The sequence below is a fragment of the Achroia grisella genome, unplaced genomic scaffold, assembly GCF_030625045.1.
Source record: "Achroia grisella isolate CSIRO2021 unplaced genomic scaffold, CSIRO_AGI_Agris_v1 utg168, whole genome shotgun sequence".
Taxonomy (NCBI): domain Eukaryota; kingdom Metazoa; phylum Arthropoda; class Insecta; order Lepidoptera; family Pyralidae; genus Achroia; species Achroia grisella.
Genome location: NW_026712669.1, coordinates 208886 through 231845, shown reverse-complemented (window position 1 = coordinate 231845; position 22960 = coordinate 208886). Strand labels below are relative to the sequence as shown.

Genomic DNA, 22960 nt, shown 5'->3' with positions numbered 1-22960 from the left:
TATTGTTGGTGTCAAAAATATTATAATTAAAACTTATTGAATTATATTATAAACTAGTTGTACCGGCGGCTTAGTCCGCGTGGAATTAAACTTAATTTTTCTAAAATAGAAGTAGCCTAAGTTACTCCTTATTACATCACCTAACGGTAGAATCGGTAAAATCGGACAAATAGACAGACAAACAAAAATACTAAAAAAAGTTATTTTGGTGTATGTACCATATTTATATTCTTAAGCATGTAGTAAAAAACTGTTATTTCAATATTACAAACAGACACTCCAATTTTATTTATGTTTTTTTTGATATGTCTAGATGTATAGATATGTTTTTTTTTTGTTTTTTCAGCGCGTGATCCAAGCCTTAGGAGTATCGTGGCATGCTAATCACTTCGTCTGTGGTGGTTGCAAGAATGAGCTCGGCGGCGGTGGTTTTATGGAACAGGTGCGTACAGACTATTATATAATCATCATCATCATCCCATCGCAGTCCACTGCTGGACATAGGTAGATAGATAGAATATACTTTATTTGCAATGTACAGTAAAGAAGAAGCACAAACAATGTAACAAAGGACACATGTATCGTTACAATAGGTCTCTCCCAAGGCGTGCCACTGGGCATGATCTTGAACTCTCCGGTTACTACCTAACTAACCCAGTTATTAACTAACCCTAAGAATGTCGTCGTTGCACCTAGCTGCAGGGCGTCCAACGCAACGCTTACCTTCATTTGAAAGATCTAATTTTCTTGTCAATTACAAACGTTGCACTGACGTCAGACTTCACATATTAAAAATAAAGATAATTTTAAAGTAAGAGCCGCACTATTGTCTGTAGAGCTATTGCCATTTTACTTGATCTTCCTGGCAAAAGATGAAGACGTGTCGTACTGTCATTGCGACTATATATACAGTGGACCCGAGGTAATCCGGCCCCTGTCTAATCCGGCCCCCCTTGTAATCCGACATTGTCTATTATTTGTTATTGAATATTACTTTGACAATATACTTCAGAGTACATATACATACATATATATGTAACATAGAATCTTATCACTGGATCTGTAATTTGTCGGATTACAAGATACTCTTTGGAAAAAATTCCGAACTATAAGCAGGGGACCCTTAAGCAGCACTCTATAATCCGACAAATACGATGGTCCGACACTGCCCTGCAAAACGTTTGTCGGATAACTGGGGGTCCACTGTATGTATATAATATAAAGAATCATCATTGGATCTATAATTTGTCGGATTACAAGGTACTCTTTTGTAAAAAAATTCGGACTATAAGGGGTCTTAGGCAGTACTCTATAATCCGACAAATTCGTTAGTCCGACACTGCCCTGGAAAATGATTGTCGGACTACCGGGGGTCCACTGTATATATATATATATATACATGTATAGCTTTTGCCAAGCAGATCAAGGAAAATAGCAATAGCTCTACAGAAAAGAGCACGGCTCTTACATTAAAATCAGCTCAATCCCATTTCATTTTCAAAAAACTACTCAAATCTCACTTTCTCTCCAATTAAAAATCTTACTGTAAGTATTTGTTTTGTTATACATGTATTTTTTATATATTTTATTTATGTATGTGTTTGTGTATTTTATTTAGTAACAAATTTGACAGGTTTACGTTAAAGAGTTTTTGAGTTATGAGGGGGTCAAAAGTGGATCCAAATGGTTCGTGTAAAACACACACGGTGCTGCTCGCCAGTTCTCTTACTTGAACTTGGCTTTGACTCGCTCACGTGTCTAGATATATGCCTTTAGTATTTGTATGTATATGTATTTAGTATTCATATAATATCTAACTCTCCTTTTATAGTGCCCCACCTATCTTTCCTTTATCCAATACTTCTACTCCTAGGTAGTCTGTAAGAGATTGCTTTGAGTGATAAGGCCGACTTTTGTTCGCATATTTTTCTTTTTTCTTTCTTTTTTTCTTTCTTTCTTTTTCGTAAACTTGTTCTTTTTTTATGCATAATAAGGAGGTATTATTATTATTTTTATTATCAAAAATTAATGAACGCAATCGCAGGCTTCTATCTTACTAACATTATAAAAGCGGAAATCTGTGAGTATGGATGGGTATACGGGTGGATGGATGGATGTTTCTCTTTCAAGTAAAAACTATTGAATACATAAAACTTTACAGTAATATAGCTTATATATCAGAAGTATACATATATATATATATATCTTATTAATAATATAAACGCGAAAGCTTGTGAGTATGAATGGATGTTTGTTACTCTTTCACGCAATAATTACTGAACGGATTTTGATAAAACTTTACAGTAATATAGCTCATACATAAGAATAACATATAGGCTATAAACTTCATGTTTTCTTCTGATATAAGCTATATAACTGTAAGGCCCTTGGATTGCTTCAATTCATGCAGTCCTCATTCGCTTCCTCATCTTCATCGATCTATTACTACAACCTTGCCAATAACACAACACTTTTAACAGTTCATGGGCCCTATTTAATGGTACATGCCCCATCAATCAGTATTGATTTCAATCAATTAATTTTAATGATACCAACATTATATGACAATTAAATATGATTGAGAACCGGTAATAAAAAATACAATAACATGTTCATATTGTTATTGTGTTTAATTTTTTCAGTGAAGACTTACATTAATATTGAGATAATAGGTGTAATGAGAATATTAATTAAATTTTACAAAATAATTTAAACAGACCAGTCCTTACAACCAGCACCCGTTCACGAGCATGACGGATATATTATATTCATAAGCTATCTATACATACCTATAAGTATATGTATACATACATACATATAATATATACCTATAAATAAAATTAAAAAACTTATTATTTCAATATTACAAACTAAGACTCACACCAAAATAACATTTTTAAAAATTTTTGTCTCTCTGTCTGTTTGTTTGTTCCGGCTAATCTCTGAAATGGCTGGACCGATTTTGACGGGACTTATATTGGCAGGTAGCTTTTGTAATAAGGAGTAACTTAGACTGCTTTTATTTTAGAAAATAAAGTTATATTCCACGCGGACGAAGTCTCGGGTGCAGCTAGTACCTAATATATATATATATATAGAACACCCAGACCGATGCAATTACACTCAAGAATATATCATGTATTTACCGTGCGAAGAATCGAACCCGCGACCTTTGAACATAAGACTAAACCACTAGACCATCGAGACTGTTATTAAAGTATAATATATATAATAGGAATATTCTTTTGCTCCTCAGGCCGGCCGCCCCTACTGCTCTGGGTGCTATGCTGACAAGTTCGCAGCCAGATGTGCTGGTTGCAAGAAACCCATCGTGGACAAGGCTATTATAGCACTGGACGAGAAGTGGCACCGTGACTGCTTCACTTGCAATGTTAGTATGCAAATTAGCTATTTTTTACTATAAAGTACTAGACCTGGCCACGCGTTGCTGTAGCTAAGGTTCTCGAATAAAATAACATTGCGACTATAAATTGAGATGTAAGCTATCCAATCTTTCAAATTGGATGAAATTGCACGCAATGTGCAAGTCAAATTTGCAATCGGTTCAGTAGTTTAGGAGTCCATCGCGGACAAACAACGTGACACGTAATTTTTATATATAAAGATTACTATATATTGGTGAAATCGTCTTCTCAAACGTCGTTTGCTTGCTATAGGCTAATATTTACCAAAGGGGTGGAATGGGGGAGTGTTAGTATTACAGGTTGATAACCCCATTGCTAGCAATGGTGTTATCAATGGTGCTAGCAGGTGTTGTCAGGTTGACCAATACGCGGTTATTCCTCGAAACCATGTTAAATTCCTGATTAATTTATCACGAGGTTACCTAACCTGATTTCTGACTCATCTTAAAATCCTCTACTGGTGCCCCATCAGCGTATACTAGCACAGGCGAGTGCACCATTCCATTATCATCCCTTAAACAAAATAATAATAATAATCAGGACATTTCACACAGCGCCATCTAGTCCCAAGTTAAGCTAGCTAAAGCTTGTGTTATGGGTACTAGATAACTGATACAAGTACATAGATAATTTTTTGATCGTAAAAACATACATATTATACATAGAAAACACCCAGACCGATACAAACAATCATACTCATGAATACAAATGTTTGTGCCGTTCGAGGAATCGAACCCGCGACCATCGGACGTAAAGCGGTGTGCTAGACCGCTAGACCACCGAGGTGGTCTCTTCTTACTTACCTATTTATTTTTAATGGATGACATGAGGTCAGGTCAGTTCGTCCATCGTGACAAATTCCCTAGGAATTTATCACGATTTCAAGAATGTGCAACTAAAGAAGAATACTTGTCTATAAGTCTTTTATGTCTATAAAATAGTAATATTATATATATATATATATATATATATATATATATATATATATATATATATATATATATAGAATAGAATAGAATAGAAAATCATTTATTCAAATAAACATAATTTAAGCACTTATGAATAGTCAAAATTTTTTTAAATCTACCGCTTATTCGGAAAGCTGTCTCATCACAAGAAGAATAAGCAAGAAACTTGTGTGTTGCTCTTTTAAAAAATCCTTGTAAGTTCACATTTTACATGTCGAAACGTGTGAATACAAACTATCAACCAGCACTAATTTTTATTATTTAGGCTCAAATATAAAAACACAATAAGATTAAATCAGTCGTAGTGATAAGAGCAGACCAGTCCCTACAAGCAGCACTCGTTCACGAGTATGACGGATGAGCCAGCCATCACTGCGCTCGACCATATTTTAGGGATATAGTATATATAGTAAATAGTATAATTTAATTTTTTTACATTCTAGAAATGCCGGAATCCAGTCACAGACTCCACCTTCTCGGTGCTGGACAACAAGCCCATCTGCGCCAAATGCGCCTAAACCCATCGAGTCACGAACTATTTATTTATCCATCGAGTATTTACCTAAGATTAATGTAATATTGTTCATTTGGCAACGCAAAATATATGACTTTTTTTTTTATATTACGTAGGTGGCAAACAGCATTTTTATACCTGGAATACAACTGCCTACTCTATCTAGTTCATAACTACACAGATGTCGCTTTCATCAAAATATATTAGGCTATGATTTTACAGTCGTTTAATAAATATTGTTGCAACTATTTTCCTCTAGCTGATCCACGGAACTTCATCACACTACTTTACATTACTTGACATTCATCATTATATCTCGCTCATTTTATGTATTACCTTTTTAAATTATAGCCCATGTATTATTCTAATGTATAAGCTATATTATAGTATAGTTTCATCAAAATCTGTTAAGTAGTTGCAATTTGAAAACCTACCAGTAAAAATTTTAACTTTTCCGCTCAACTTTCACTTCTACTGTGTTCAAGAACACATTCTGTTTTTATTCCGATGTAACTCTTAATAATATAACTTATATAGTCACCATCTGTAGGTATTACAAATATAGATAATCTTTATTCAAATAAACTAAATACAATCACTTTTAAATAGTAATATTTTTTATTCTACAACTCATTGAATTGCGTTGCTAAATTAATATATGCACTTAATATTAAATGTTGCATTTTAAAAACTCGATAGCAAAGCTATGACAGTATTTTTAAGGAAAATAACGTTTTAAAATGGAAACAAAGACAAATTGTAACTATTAATGTAATGGCAACATTGCTGTGATCCTGTGTGGACTGTCAGTGATTATATTTATTCGTTACGTATTTAGTGATCACGTGAAAATATATTTTTTACGCTTAATTGTGAACGCTATATTGTAATAAATTATTTTTGTTTTTATACGTATGTTTATTTTACATTTACCTTATTAAAAAGTTATACCTACAGAAGGGTTATTAGAGGTTAAATATTAGAACATCAATATAAATGTTAGGTTAATTAAAAAAAAATATAATATCAAACTAAAAACTAAATCCAAATAACAAACCAAATGAATTACTAACAAATATTATACATAAACTTCACATTGTCTTTTAATCTCTAAGAAATAAAGTTTTTTATTTTATTTATATTAAAAAGTTCTTACATAGATTAAAAAGTCTTTACGGCCAGCAATTTTATTTTTTAAAACGTTTAACTTGGCTTTGGTTGCCATCTATTTTAAGAGAGCACGTTAACCGACTCTGCACTGCCGTTGCGTTACCTAAAAGTAACGCAAAATTCTACTAGATGGCGCTATAAATGAATAAACAACTAAAGATTGGTTCTTATTAAAGTTAAGTGATAAATAGTAAAAAATAGCATACTTCTTCGCCAATGTTTGGTACGATTACGCCTAATTTTTATTTAAAATTTTCTTTATACATACTTACATATAGAAGAAAAAGTTTTTTTTAATAGATAATACTGGAATGGTGTTTTGTAATGGAAGTCACACACTAGAACTGGACTAAAAAAATTAAAAAAAAACCACTTACCTTATTTCTATCACGTTCGGTCTTTTTATCCATCTGTTCTTCATTTACAGCAGCCGGGCGTGGAGAATCTCCTCTTTTCGTTTTGTCTTGATGGTTCTTATATTCCTGATTACTCTCTGTCTTGGAGTTAATTATATTTGACACAGGGCTCATGTGAACCTAAAATATCATTTAATAATAATATATTTGGAAAAATTACTACATTGAATGGGTACATTTGGTTACACAAGCAAGCACATTTCAATAAAAAAAAACAAAACAAAATTTTGATGAAATATTATCGTCCACTAGAAAATAATACGATACTTCAATAGATCTTCATAAATTATAACTAAGTATAATCTCAAATCCCGTACGTCTGTTTTAAAAAAAAGCATTGTAATAAGCTATACAATTTAGAATAAATCTATAAACTTATGCAATATGTGATACACACAGTTTTCTCTGGTAAGATTAATAATAAGTATCTCGTTGATTTGACGCTACCAATCTGGCGCTTTCCACCTCCTGTAAAAGAGGCGGGGGCAGACCAAGGAAGGGGTGGGAAGATGTAATTGCTGGAGACATGGTGGAGTGCGAGGTTTCTGAAGATGATATCTAGGACAGGGAAAAGTGGCGGAGAAAATCAAGGAAAGCTGACCCCATCACCATGTGAGATACGTAGCTAGGAAGAGAGAGAGAGAGAGAGAGTTGATATGACATGTGATTAATAAATAAATATATAAATGTAATATATAATATTTATCTCTCCTTCTTATTTTATCCTCTCTCTCACACACAGACAACACACAGACAACACACACACACACACACACACATACACATACACTTTGCAAGTAAATAATGACAAGCTTGTGTTAATACCTTATTTGATTGTCTTTTATAAATTGTAATTCCAAACATTGTGAATTGTAAGAGGTATAATTGTAAGAGGAACTGGTACCTAAAATACAAATTTCTACTTAGTTTAGGTACCAGGGAACAATTTAAATTGTAAATATTGGATGCAAAATAAAAATTATTATTATTATAATGTTTGTCCAGACAAAGACTCTGGTAACAGCCAAAAAGATGTAATTACCTGAGGAATATCTTGAGCATTTTGAAGATCATTTCTGATGCCACTTAAAATCGCATCTAAAGTTTGCTGGTTAGGACTTATAGATCTGTTTTGAACGTTTTTAGTTTTAGGGCTTTGAGTACGCAGTTTATTTTGGCCACGGCTCAGCATTCTTGGGGTGGCTTCTTTGATTCTTGTTGACTTTGGGCTGTTATAGTTGCTGCGACGTGTGGAGTTTCTTATTGGGTTTGGACTGACTTCACGACTGATGTGGCTTGAAGCGCACTGAAATAATTGATTACTGATATTATTTATGAATGATAATGCAATGGTGTACCCGTCAGTGCTAAAGTTTACGCTGGCGGGGCACCAGTGGAGGATGATGAGTTAGGCCAGTAAGGGGTACTTCGGGACAAATTCACAGGTGATTTATAACGACAGTTTCCAGGGAGAACCGACTGGGATCAACCTGATATGGTACGTTGTTAGCAATAGGGTTTTTAGTCCACATTAACAATTACTAACAATTCCATTATTGTTAGTAAAACTATAATATCACAATAATCTTCTAATACAGTGATTTCCAGAGTAGTCTATTTAAACCTCCAGGGATCTATGACAAACTGCAAAGGGTCTACGACAGCGATCATCTTGTTGTTTTTACTTTGTTTTTAACACTAAACTTTACTACAGTTATAAATTACAAATAATCAATACCAGGTAAAAATGGGGTATCTACCCAAAACCGAAAAATTTCTACGACAATCTATGACAAGTTTGGGAACATCTGGTCTAATAGATCAACGACTTAGTAGGTATAGGTTTAGTACATTACGTTAGTTTATAATGGTCGCTGGTTCGATTCAATAAAAACACTCTTATTCCACTAAATATATATTTTTTTTAATACTTACTTAATATACATAGAAAACACCCAGACTGATACAAATAATCTCTACTTTGCACCGAGGTATCGAACCCGCACCCATCGGAAGTAAAGTGGAGTGCTCAACCGCTACACCACTGGGGTCGTCAAATAAGTGTATACTCACCGCACCAACAGCTTCCACCATTGTTTGTATGTCTGTCTCTTTGGGGAGCTTACGTTTGGACCGATCCGACTGAGGGTCCCGCATCAATGGACGCCGAGACCTAATGATATATATAGTATAACAGATTAATTATAAACTATACAAATAAAAAAAAAGGTTGTTTGTTTGTAATTTCAACTTAACAACACTAAAACCGTATGAAACATATACGGTACTTATATAAACAAATAATAAAAAAAAATTGGCCCTCTGTTTGTTTGTTCTTGCTAATCTCTGTAACGGTCGAACCGATTTTAACGGGACTTTCACTCGCAGATAGCTAAGGTTATAAGAAGTAACATAGGATACTTATATTTTAGAAGTTTTATTTTAATTAATACATAAAAAACATCAAACTTTGTAACGTTTAAACGTTTGTAACTCATAAAAACAATCATACTCATAAATACAAATATGTGTACCGTGCGAGGATTCGAACCTGCGACGTATGCGCTTAAACGCTAGACCACGAAGGCTGTCTTATGACCAAGTCTATTATATACATAATCATTATTTGTGAAGTTGTATATAAGAAATAAGGATTGAGATGGCTGGAGAATATTGGTTGCAAGAAGCATTCCTGGTGGTCACAACCCTCAGCCTTGAGGAATCAACAAAGAAGAATATAAGGAATAGAGACCTAGGAGACTTGCGACCCTTGGACGGAGGATGGTTCTCCGCTGGCTTCACATCTGAGCTGGTCATACCTCCACGCAATTTTGATGTAGCACTGAAAAGTGGATTATAAGAATATGTCATTAAGAATTATTTTTGCTTCTAATATTTATATGATATCATCTGTTTGCAAATTTTTTATATAAATGCGTGTGTGCATGCGAGCATGTGTGTATGCGTATGTGGGTGTATGTGTGTGTGTGTATGCGTGTTGAGTAAAATAGAATCTATCTCTGCTCTACTGAAACTATTAAAGGATCGTATATATTTTAGTATGTACCTGGATTGATTGTCTCTTGAGCTTATCGTCTTTGGATTGAGGTTTAGACGCAGAGTGTCCAGTGAATACATCGAAAGTCTTGCATCGGCCTCCGGTACTGAAAGAATACAGGAAAAGCTACTATCAGATAATAATAAGTGTTTATATTTAGAAAAATAGTGATGTGCGAAACAAGGGCAAGTCACTAGTAATAATCATAGTAATAACAATAATAATAATAGTCTCAGGACAATTCATACAGCGTCATCTAGACTCAAGTAAAGCTAGCTAAAGCTTGTGTTACGGCTATTAGATAACTTATTACAAATACATGTATATATTTTTCTGAATATATACATATTATACATAGAAAACACCCAGACTGACACAAACAATCATACTCATGAATACAAATGTTTGTGCCGCGCGAGGAATCGAACCCACGACCATCGTAGGCACAAGGCAGTGTATTAAACCACTAGACCACCGAGGCTGTCAAAATAGTTTATACTTGACTAGTAGCCCATCCCGGCTTTGTTATGTCTTATATCTATGAGTAATATATGAGAATATATGCACATAATATGTTGATCGTAATTACGACGGTCTGAAGCGAGGTTCGAACCCCTAGCGGAGACCTCAGACTAAAGTCGAGTTAGACCTTCAGCCGCTCCATAAGTCCTTCGGATTTGGAGTGCCATCAGCGCCCCTACCGTCCGGTGAAGCTGTGAAGGCCAGGTACGGCCAACAGCATTAGAGTAGTAAAAAAAATGTAACGTCTGTGACTCTACATTAAGTATTAGTAGCTAATAACTGAAACAATTTCATCTAAATTAACTTAATGTAGGTGTAATAATCAACTGAAACAATTTCAAACAGTTGCTAATAATCAACTGAAACTTAATGTATTTGATTATTTATCACAGTTGCTAATAATCAACTGAAACAATTTCATCTAAATTAACTTAATGTATTTGATTATTTATCACAGTTGCTAATAAACAACTGAAACAATTTCATGATTATATTCGACTGTCAGTGTTTTTAGTGTAGGTAATAATTACCTTTAGTTCTAAATTTAGACCAGGTACCGCGCGATTTCTGCTTCGCTAAATTTTTTCTCGGTTGCTTTGAATTTGAGGCGTTCTGTTGACAAAGACATTTGTTGATAAAGACAATTGTCGATGATCGCAATCTCTCTAGCGGTATCGAACCACTTAGTTTGAGGCGAGACTTCACTTCGCTTTGTGTGTTCTACCGATTATATAACGGACTGTGTTCTGAGGAATTGTTCGACATAATGCCGACGGCCACCTTTTACCATCGCACCGCTCGCCATCGACAGGGAATTCATTCCCACACGCTGGAACCTATGTGGTCTCGAACAGCGTGGTTTCAGAGGAGCTTCCTCCCGCGTACACTTAGGTTGTGGAATAAACTTCCTGCCGAGGTTTTCTTACGAGACTACAGGATGAGGTTCTTCAAGAAGGATATAATAAGTTTTCTTAAGGGTCGGCAACGCGCACGTGACACCCCTGGTGTTTCAGGCATCCATAGGCTACGGTAACCATTTACCATCAGATGGGCCGTATGCCTCTATAGTAGTATAAAAAAAAGACAGTACTGTCAGTCGGTAGAGTACAGGAGACTTTTTATTAAATATATTATATTAGATAGATAAATGCTTTTTTCATCAATTACAAACACATATCATACATGAGATAGAGAAATATAAAATTTACAAAATAAAAAATGCAAGTGGCTTTATAGATAGATAGATAGATAGATAATTGATTTATTGCCAACATAACACAAATAATACAATTTACAATAAGACACAAAATAAGAAATAAATAATAACATAGAAGTTGGCAATAGGAGCTGCCTCAGCTGTTGCTGATATAAGCACATCCTTAGTGAGGTGCACCTATACAGCGCTGGTTTTCAGGCAGCCCCCATTACTCATTAAAAATAACGCGGATGCGGGTTTTTTACTACATACAGATACATATAATTTAAACACAAAAAAATATGAAATAAGATCTAGGATACACTAGCAATAACAATATAAATATATAAAATGAATTACAATATTCAATGCTCACAAAAACCAAAATCAGTTACAAGTTTATGTGTCGCAAAGATGTAGAGGTAATCAACTCAGCGTAAAGCTATCTTACTAACATTATAAACGCGAAAGATTGTAAGTATAGATGGATGAATGCATAGAGGAATGTTTATTACTTTATCAAGCACTAACTGAACGGAAGTTGATAAAACTTTAGAGTAATATAGCTTACTAGCTACTCGCCCCGGCTCCGCCCGGGTGTACATATATTTATATATATAAACCTTCCTCTTGAATCACTCTATCTATTAAAAAATTGCTTCAAAATCCGTTGCGTAGTTTTAAAGATTTAAGCATACATACGGACAGACAGCGACAGCGACTTTATTTCATACTACCTTTTGCCCGTGGCTTCGCTCGCGTTAAATTATCCCCTTAGGGATGGAATTTATTAAAATCCTTTCTTAGGGGATGCCTATGTCTAGTAGCTTTATGAGTGCAAAGTCTCAGCCCGATCGGTTTAAAATTTACGAAGTTTCATACAAATTTTCAATCTCCATTTTATCCTCTTGAGGGTAGAATTAATCAAAATCCTTTCTTAGCGGATGCCTACGTAATAACATCTACCTGCATGCCAAATTTTAGCCCAATTCGTCCAGTGGTTTGGGGTGTGCGTTGATAGATCACTACGTCAGTCAATCACCTTTGAATTATATATTTTTTTATTTTTTTTATTTTATTTATTTGAGCGACCAACAAGACATGCACCATGAGGTTACAATATTATAACTTGCAAAGAGTTCAGGTATATAGTGTTGACTTAATTACTGGTTGCCACGGCATGCGATAGTGTTTACAGAAGTTTATATATATATATATATGTATATTTATATGTATATATATTATATATTTATACTATGTATGTATAATGTATCATCATCAGAATACATGGGACTACATGGGCTATAAATTTTATGTAAAACCGTGAAAACAGTTAGTTAATAATAATGTTCACTTACAGAATTACCAACATTGGTCATGCATTCTGACATCCTCTCGGCGAATTCATTAATAACGTCTTCCAATTTGTCGCAGGTGGGTATCACGTCCTGTAATATTGTATATATGTACATGTAAACTAGCTGTCATGGTAAACGTTGTTTTACTATATAAATTGATATAATAATAATAATAATAATCTCAGGACAATTCACACAGCGCCATCTAGACGCAAGTTAAGCTAGCTAAAGCTTGTGTTATGGGTACTAGATATACTAGATAACTGATACAAATACATAGATTTTTTTTTCGTAAATACATACATATTATACATAGAAAACACCCAGACCGATACAAACAATCATAGTCATGAATACAACTGTTTGTGCCGTGCGAGGAATCGAGCCCGCGACCATCGGACGTAAAGCGGTGTCCTAGACCACCGAGGTCGTTAAATAATCTTAATTTAAGCACTTTGAATAGTCATCACTTTTCTGGTCTAGCGGACCAGCGAGGTCGTCAAATAATATAGTTATTAAAAAATAGGGGTTGAAGGTAGAAGAGCGAAAATTTAGAGTTTTATGTATTTTTAATGATGAATCATAAAAAAAAGATAGGACAAAATAATAAAAAAAAAAATGCGTGCGATTTAGCGTAGGAAAGCCAGCACGCTCAATCAAAGTGTTTACATTTACCATTTTTTTCGATTCACTCTTTCGCGTGTGTAGGTTTCATGGCATTACATTTTAACACTAAAATTTTACAGGAATCGAACCCACGATCGTCGGAAGTAAAGCGGTGTGCTGACCGCTAGACCACCAAGGCCGTCAAAAACAACGGATTATACTTTTCATTCCACAACTAATGTGTCTAATATACATGAGCTACCAACTTGTTTACCATTAAAAATATATACATATATTTCATTCTTCTTCTTTTATATATGTACTGTTTTTTTTTCTTATGTATGGTAATGGAATAGTGCAGCCTCCTGCGCTAACTATTTACGCTGACAGGGTACCAGTGGAGGATGATAAGATGAGCATGAGGTCAGATCAGTTAGCTGATATTGGTAAAGTCACCGTAAATTTATCACGACGGTTTCCAGGGGAAAGTGGAGTCAACCCGATATGGTACATTAGTAGCAATGGGGTTAGTAGTCCACATTATTAATAATCCCCTTCCTTCCTAGTTATATACTGTTAGCGATGGCACCACTCCATACTAATCTAAAAAGCATCCTTACGTCGTGGTAAAAGGCGGCGACGTTGTTCGAAGGGGCGGACGTAGGCGACGGTACATGGCGAGCAAGTCGCAGTACACCGCGCAAGCCGGACCCAGGCTCTGGTCGCACGCTACCCGTCTACTTTTGCACCATACACCGTTATCACAAGCGGGTGCACTACTCCGTACTAATCTATAATAGCATCCTTACGTCGTGGTAGAGGGCGGCAACGCTGGGTGAAGGGGCGGACGTGGGCGACAGTAGATCACGAGCAAGCCACAGTACACCGCGCAAGCCGGATCCAGGCTCTGCTCGCACGCATCGTATCTACTACTCCAACTTTTGGACCACACACCGTTATCGCAAACGACTCCGTACTAATCCATAAAAGCATCCTTACGTCGTGGTAGAGGGTGGCGACGTTGAGCGAAGGGGCGGCCTTGGGCGACGGTACATGGCGAGCAAGTCGCAGTACACCGCGCAAGCCGGACCCAGGCTCTGCTCGCACGCTACACGTCTACTTTTGCACCATACACCGTTATCACAAGCGGGTGCACTACTCCGTACTAATCTATAAAAACATCCTTACGTCGTGGTAGAGGGTGGCGACGTTGAGCGAAGGGGCGGCCATGGGCGACGGTACATGGCGAGCAAGTCGCAGTACACCGCGCAAGCCGGACCCAGGTTCTGCTCGCACGCTACCCGTCTACTTTTGCACCATACACCGTTATCACAAGCGGGTGCACTACTCCGTACTATCCGTACTAATCTATGAAAGTATCCTTACGTCGTGGTAGAGGGCAGCGACGTTGGGCGAAGGGGCGGCCGTGGGCGACTGCAGATCGCGAGCAAGCCGCAGTACACCGCGCAAGCCGGACCCAAGCTCTGCTCGCACGCATCGTATCTACTACTCCAACTTTTGGACCACACACCGTTATCGCAAACGACTCCGTACTAATCCATAAAAGCATCCTTACGTCGTGGTAGAGGGTGGCGACGTTGAGCGAAGGGGCGGCCATGGGCGACGGTACATGGCGAGTAAGTCGCAGTACACCGCGCAAGCCGGACCCAGGCTCTGTTCGCACGCAACCCGTCTACTTTGGCACCATACACCGTTATCACAAGCGGGTGCATTACTCCGTACTAATCTATAATAGCATCCTTACGTCGTGGTAGAGGGCGGCGACGTTGGGCGAAGGGGCGGCCGTGGGCGACGGCAGATCGCGAGCAAGCCGCAGTACACCGCGCAAGCCGGACCCAGGCTCTGCTCGCACGCATCCCGTCTGCTGCAGCGATTTGTGTAACATCTACCACACACCAGTGTCGGATTTACATTTTTTACTAGCTGTACCCGCGACTTCGACCGCGTGGAATTTAACTTTATTTTTCTAAAATAAAATATTTATTCTAAAATAAAAGTAGCCTAAGTTACTCCTTATTACATCAGCTACCTGTTAATAAAAGTCCCGTCAAAATCAGTCCAGCCATTTCAGAGATTAGCCGGAACAAACATATAGACAGACAGACAGACTGACAAAAATTGTAAAAAAATCCAATTTTGTTTGTATGTATAGATTTAAAAGAATAGAATACAAAATCATTTATTCAAATAAACTTAATTTAAGCACTTTTGAATAGTCATAACATTTTTTTATTTACCGCTCGTTCTGAAAGCTATCTCATCACAAGAAGAACGAGCAAGAAACTTGTGTGTTGCTCTTTTAAATAATCCTTGTAAGTTTACATTTACAAGTCGAATCGTGTGAATACAAACTACCAACCAACACTAATTTATTTGGGTCAAATATAAATATACAATAAGATTAAATCAGTCGTCGTGATAAGAGCAGACCAGTCCCTACAAGCAGCACTCGTTCACGAGTATGACAGATGAGTCAGCCATTTCTGCGCTCGACCAGATTTTATTTCTTAATGAATGCATATTATAATTGTAATTATAACTCTGAATATTCGTACCTGAAACGCGTGCAGCATATTCTGATGAAGGGACACGATCCTCACCATCTGCGATTGGAATTGCGTGTGCTTCGCAAAGGGTAAAGACACTGTATTATTGCGTTTGATATCTTGGATCTAAAAAGTAAAACATAATAATATTCTATTACTTATATAACCTTTAGATATATGTATATAGATAGATAAATCGTTTATTTATACTGATACAAATAACAAACAACTGAGTTTTTTCTATGTATATTATATGCTAGCTTTTGTCCGCGGCTTCGCCGCGTTAATTTATCCCCTTGAAATGGTGGAATTTATCAAAATCCTTTCTTAGGGGATGCCTACGTCATAGTAGCTTTATGCATGCAAAATTTCAGCCTGATCGGTTTAAAATTGACAAAGTTTACAAACTTTCATCCCCTATTTTATCCTCTTGGGGGTAGAATTAATCAAAATCTTTTTTTAGCGAATGCCTACATCATAACATCTACCTGCATGCCAAATTTCAGCCCGAACAGTGGTTTGGGCTGAGCGTTGATAGATCACTATGTCAGTCAGTCACCTATGTATGAGTTATATATATTTAGATTTACAAAAAGTTAAGTATTTCTACCAGTTGTCTAGTACCTCTAACACAAGTTCTGCTTGGCTTCGAACAGATTGGGGCTTTATGAATTATCCTGGTTTATTATCATTAATTAAAATTAGTTAAACAAAGATTCCATATTTATATAGAGATCACGGTTGAGTCGACAGTCGAAGAGCAACGCATGAGGTGTTACATGTTCTTTATATATCAACGAAATAAGCGTGGTGCTGTCCATATATTATTATTATTATTATTTCTTAAAAAAATCTCATCTCCCCTTTTACCCCCGGCAGAAGCACAGTCGGCCGGGGTTCAGGGCCCCAGGGAGAGAAACCGGCGTACAATGCGGGCAGAATCTAAGAGCACCGCTTTCTGCATCTTTACCGGGAGTGAGCCGCCTCAGAATCCCAACCGTCTGAGATGTTGCTCCAGACTCCAGTTGCAATCCCCATCCGATCGATCCTTCGTCCAATTCAAACGAAATTACGAAACCCTAGCGGTGCCCTCAGACTAAAGTCGTATCGGTCAGGTAGAAGTTGGCCTTCAGCCGATCCATAAGTTCTTCGGCGGGTTTGGAGTACCATCAGCACTTGCCCTATCATTCAGTGAAGCTGTAAAGGCCAGCTGCGGCTAATAGCATAAGAATAGTTCGAAAAAAGCTACAATTACATAAAAATTATCATTACAGACGAACCGACCTGCCTTTGAAGTTGATATAAGTGAATCCTGTTGAATCTTGAACAAAACTCAGCGGCGCGGCGAGACATCTTGGCTAGGTCTTCGGGTTCTAAGTTCATATTACTACGCTGTTTCATAGTCTCTCTGAAATTAATTTTATATTATAATATTTAATACCTCATTCATCATAATACCTTGGTGGTCTAGTGGTTTAGCACACCGCCTTACTTCCAATGGTTGCAGGATCGATTTCTCGCACGATACAAATATATTCATGAGTATGATTGTTTGTATCGGTCTGGGTATTTTCTATGTATATTATATATATTTACAAAAAACTGTATGTAAGCATATCGATCATAGTCTAGTACCCATAACAGCTAAGTTGACTTAAGTTATTGAACTTAAGTGAACTTAGCTGGATACTAGATACATAGGATATCTCAGCACAATTCACACTGCGTCAGCTAGTCCCAAGCTAAGCAGAGCTTGTGTTATGGATATTAGACAACTGATACAAATACTCAATTTTTTTTAACAATATACATATATAACATCCTAGTACTACCGCATTCCATCTCCCATCCATCATCAAACATCAAGCAACCATCGACACTTTCACATCACCCATATCATACATCATTCACAACCTCAAACATTTTAATCAAACATAATCATCATCACTAATATTCCCATACCTCTATCATCAACATTCTCATACCATCATCATATCCATACCATCGTCATCCAAACCACCAACGTCTTTATTTTGCTTTTCGTTTTGTTATTTTGTTTAATCTTTTGTTATTTGTTTTGTTTTATCTCTATAGTTGTTTTGTTTTGTTCTTTTATTTCTGTTTTATATTGTTTAGATGGTCTTCGTATTTTTTTATTTTTTGTTTGTTTTTGTTACTTCGTTAATCTTGTCTTATGTTTTCTTATATAAACAATTGTTATTAACAGTTTATAAAAATGTATATATTTCAATAACTATATTAAAATTACACCTCTACTAAAATCATAACTTCTTAAATCAATATAAACTCTGCCAAAGCGAGCGTAAACCACAGGCGCAAACGCTAATGCATTGAGTAAAACTAAGAATTCACAGTCTTAAAAAAAAAAACATCCAGTTACTAACATACTGTACATGAATACAAACGATTGAACGGTGCGAGGAATCGAACCCGCGCAAAAGTAATTCAGTATACTAAACTCCCAGACCAACGAGATCACCATAGTCTTTTAGACTAAGGTTACAAAGAAAAACAGCATTAAAGAGAAGTTTCAACTAAAACTGGAATATCATATCAAGAGTCAGTATAACTTCCCCTCTTCATGAAAGACCATGTTCAATTAATGTTTCATATTCATCACTCAGAGGGCAATGGAGAGGGCTATGCTCGGAGTTACTCTGCGTGATCGAATCAGAAATGAGGAGATCCGCAGAAGAACCAGAGTGACATAGCCCGAAGAATTGCGACTTTGAAGTGGCAATGGGCAGGGCACCTAGCTCGTAGGACAGATGGCCGTTGGGGCAGTAAAGTCCTCGAGTGGCGACCACGGACCGGAAGACGCAGCGTGGGAAGGCCTCCAGCAAGGTGGACCGACGATCTGGTCAAGATCGCTGGAAGGCATTGGATGCGAGCAGCGCAGGACCGATCGTCGTGGAGATCTTTGGGGGAGGCCTATGTCCTGCAGTGGACGTCTTCCGGGCTGCGATGACGATGATGATTCATCAACAAAAATATTACATTACTTACATAATGCTGAGGAGTTCTTCAGTTAATTTGATCCTGATTTCTTTAACTTTAGCGCAGTATATAGTGCTCTCTATCGTATTGGTAACATTCTCAGAAGATTTGCCTGTAAACGTATTCATTTTATACCACAATTTATTACTTTTTTAATTCTAAAGTTCATAAGAGCGAATTGAATCAACACAAAAAATCTTTGTATATACGTGTATATATATGTTTATTGTCGCATGCCTCCTTCTTGATAATGTATATTGGTTGAATATCACAACTTCAGTGTAGTAATATGTTATTTTAATTGTGACGTGTGAGAGTTATGATCTCTTAAATGATGACTTAAACGACGAAAGAACTTTCTTAAATGACGACGATGAATGAGTGACGTGGTGGAACGGGTCATTGGGGTCCCTATACTATGGTTGAACGCAGTGATTACTGCCTTACCCGTTGTACTTGTGAATCGGTACTGCTTGTAAGGACTGGTCTGCTCTGATAACTATAACTGATTTATTGTATTACTCAAGAACTCTTACATAAATAAGGAAATATATAATAAACTGTATTGTACATACTTGAAGCTTTATCGGAGCTGCACGGTTGTGATTCAGGCGGTAATTCATTATTTTGCTGCTCCCGTACAGTACTCGGGCTGTCGAGGGAATCATTCAGAACTTCATCCTCAGGTCCTGATAAAGAGTATCGATTTTTATTGTTAACCTGGTTTCATTTTTATTTAACTTTTGCTTACTTACTATATTTTATTAGGTGTTATTTTGTGGAAGTCCATTTCATTACAAAATAATATAAATCCATTAAGATTTATATTATTTTGTTTAATTCCGTTACATTTAGAATGTGCGAGACTACAAATTTTCAATGCGGAAACCTGACCATGACTACTAGAAGCATTACGAGCATTTATTGTTCAGCGACCAAATTCTGACTGCTGAATAGACAACACTAGCTTTCCATACGCAATGGTTTGATCGTTTTATATAAAAAATAGATAAAACAAGTCTACTGTTTACCTGAATTTCTAGTGTTTAACATGAAAATGTTACAATGTTGTGTTAAGTTTTGAATCCATCGTTTAACTATTACAGTCTATCATTAAATAGAATATGTCGCATACAACATACAATAGAATAGTACCAACCATTCCATCAGTAATAAATTAAAAATATTTTAAAGACGGTGATACTCCTAGTGTATCCTGCGTTAGTACACTCCCTTAGTGGAGAAGGCGTTGACGGAATAGATATTTTGGATTCACATAATTGAATTGAAGACAAGAATTTCATACACGTGTGACACTACAAAATCGCTAATTTGCAGAGCTCTAAACAATGTTTACGTTATGGAAACTAAAACTCGTTGCCCTTTGAAGTAGTAAGTATTATTCAACCTACTATGATCATCTTAGGCATTATTTGGCATACTATGATATCCAATAGTCCTACTTGATTCATTTTCTTTGTCATCGCAGGCATTCTTTGGCATACTATAATATCCATTAGTCCTACCTGATTCCTTATCGTTATCGTCCTCAAAGATATCGAATATATCACATTCTTCTTTCTCCGTATCATCTACGAACGTAACTACGTGTTGGTTGGTATTTTCAATGGGTGTAGAATCGGCTTCATCTTGTGACAGTACATCCTGAGTAAAAAAAGTTATTATTCAATAGTGCAGATCTGTGTCACCAACAGGCCTTAAAACAGATTAAAAATTATTAAAATAAATATGTAGTCCTGTAATATTTCCACATTCTAATTGCCAAGATGCCATATTTTGTCTGATTCTCTAGTGTCATATTGTCTTTTATTTGTACGGCCTTTATATAGCCTGAAGGTATCCGCAGACTACGCAATATTACTTATATACGACTTATTATTATTATTATTTCTACAATTGATGACATGCTTTTATCTCCCTCCTCTCTTTATATTCTCCCTTATAACTTTTCTCATATGCTGGTGGTCACTCTATTCTACCAAATTTGAATTTTAAATGAAATTGTATTATTGTAAATATGTACAACATTAAAAAAAATACGAGCTGAATTTCTTGACAGTTCTTCTCATATCGAAATCATTCCGAACTGACGGTAGATTTGACAGATTTGAATAAAGATATTTTGAATTTTGATTGTTTATATGATAGAGAAATGTTGGTCTCATGAGAACTACACTCACGGGCTCAATTACTGCAACTTCTGTTTCCTCTTGCTCTTTTCTCATCTTCTGCAGTTCAATGTTCAGCAGCTCCTTGAGACACGCTTCGGGCAGCTGCTCCAAGAATTGGTAAGGATCATCTGAGTACAACAAACAGAGGCATAGCATGAAATCTTAAAGAATTATTAACCGACTTTCAGAGTATATTGATTATTCGGTAGCTGTACTTTTTAAAAAATATAGATTTCTTACTTAAGCAATTCATTAAAAGGCTATTTGATTTTTAATTGTTAGTTGCAATGGTCTTTTATTTTAAATATACAAATTACTTATTACGACAGACTCGATTGTCTAACGGTTTAGCACATCGCTCTATTTCCGATGGTCGCAGGTTCAATTCCTGGCACGGTACTAACATTTATATTCATGAGTATGCTTGTATATATCGTTCTAAGTTTTTTTAAATATATTATGGATAAAATATGTAATCTTGTGTGTTAAAAATATTTACCTTTGCAAACGTTTCTAACAACATCTTGTTCTTTGACGAACTCTTCCCATATCTTCTGTTCTTGTTGCCTCATCCGCTCCCGACGTGTTGCTTTCCAAGCTCGCTGCAGTTCGCTACCCTCGATAAACTGCAATATTTGACGATTTATTATTGTAATATAGTTTCTCTAGAGTCTATAGAGCCGAAATAAAAATAGAAATACAAAAAATGTGGTGTAAACAAACTCATTCCTAGCACAATCCTACTTCTGTATCATAATATGTATATAATCGTACTTCATCATCATCATTGTAGCCCGGAAGACGTCCACTGCTGGACATAGGACTCTACACACCGTATGTATTTATAGAAAAATGTCTTTAGGGTATTTCTTTCAGTTCTCGAGTACCCATAATACAAGCTCTGCTTAATTTTGCATGGCACTAGAGATGGCCGTTCGGTTTTGTTTTTCCGAAATAAAATAGCTAATAAGGTTACTTTAGAAGGGAATGGATAAAATTAATACAAAAAGAACTAGACAACTGACTAAAATGTCCTAATCAGCTCTTTTCTTGAAGGTTTCATATCTTATCGGTTCGGAAATACCATTGCTGGAAGGTGATTCCACATCGATTTAATTTAATTTTACTCACACTATATTATTTTCAGTCACCTGTAAATCCTTAACTTCAGCTTTAGTGTCCGGCATAAAAGAAAATCCTCTCACGCAAGTCTCCATGACTGGAATGCTGAATTTCAATTTATTTCAGTCACGAGTGCAATTATTCAGTACGATGGCGGTAAATTACATTAAAGTAACGGCAACCGCCATTACTGAAACCGATCTAAAAATTTGAATATGACGTCAGTTGACGTGACGAATTAATTTAGGAACGACCGTATTGTTTATGGTTTATGCATGGCCTGTATCTTTTCTGAAAAGTTTTTTTAATGTCTATTGAAAATCTTTTATCTTTCCTGAAAAGTTTTTTTATGTCTTTGTTGTTTGTATAATCAAATCAAATCGAAATATCTTTATACATGTAGGTCCATTATAGACTCTTATGATATGTCACACCTCAGCACTTCAGAGTGTTTTGGAACTAAGAACAACTGAAAAGAAACTCAGCTCGTATTCTTTTCAAATAGGGTTGTACATGTTTACATTAATACAGATTCATTTTTAAACTCAAATTTGGGAGTAAAGTAACCAACAGCATAGAAACTAGTATTTTTTTAAAATTTAAGTGCTGGCTTCCGAACTGCTGTAATAAGATTCCCGTAACATTTAGTGGTAAATTCATTCCATGGGTTCACAGGTTCACTCTCTCCTGTCTCTCTTTCTACATATATTAGTGAACTGCTTGACGTATGCCTAATAATGTACATACATACAAGTGTAATCTATACAAATAAATAAAAATTAAGTGTCAATTTGTAATTTCAAATTAACAGCTTTTCACAAATAGGAAT

The 22960-nt window shown here is 36.1% G+C and overlaps 2 protein-coding genes across 2 annotated transcripts in view; one reads left to right on the top strand and one right to left on the bottom strand.

The window, feature by feature from the left end:
* Positions 1-5049, top strand: part of LOC131841419 (transforming growth factor beta-1-induced transcript 1 protein) — a 53341-nt gene extending 48292 nt beyond the window's left edge. The window contains exons 4-6 of the mRNA XM_059189738.1: positions 347-442; positions 3257-3391; positions 4837-5049. Coding sequence (XP_059045721.1) covers positions 347-442; positions 3257-3391; positions 4837-4911 — 306 coding nt within the window. The 3' untranslated portion in view covers positions 4912-5049. The remainder of the gene's footprint in view (positions 1-346; positions 443-3256; positions 3392-4836) is intronic.
* LOC131841421 (uncharacterized) overlaps positions 1-22326 on the bottom strand; it is a 93310-nt gene extending 70984 nt beyond the window's left edge. The window contains exons 1-16 of the mRNA XM_059189740.1: positions 22161-22326; positions 21509-21635; positions 21019-21137; positions 20344-20482; positions 19393-19506; positions 18827-18929; positions 17084-17207; positions 15809-15925; positions 14998-15138; positions 12627-12716; positions 10604-10685; positions 9561-9657; positions 9246-9335; positions 8567-8666; positions 7536-7799; positions 6455-6613 (exon numbers count right to left, since the gene is read on the bottom strand). Coding sequence (XP_059045723.1) covers positions 6455-6613; positions 7536-7799; positions 8567-8666; positions 9246-9335; positions 9561-9657; positions 10604-10685; positions 12627-12716; positions 14998-15138; positions 15809-15925; positions 17084-17207; positions 18827-18929; positions 19393-19506; positions 20344-20482; positions 21019-21137; positions 21509-21635; positions 22161-22226 — 1932 coding nt within the window. The 5' untranslated portion in view covers positions 22227-22326. The remainder of the gene's footprint in view (positions 1-6454; positions 6614-7535; positions 7800-8566; positions 8667-9245; positions 9336-9560; positions 9658-10603; positions 10686-12626; positions 12717-14997; positions 15139-15808; positions 15926-17083; positions 17208-18826; positions 18930-19392; positions 19507-20343; positions 20483-21018; positions 21138-21508; positions 21636-22160) is intronic.
* Between the last annotated feature and the right edge of the window lie 634 nt (positions 22327-22960).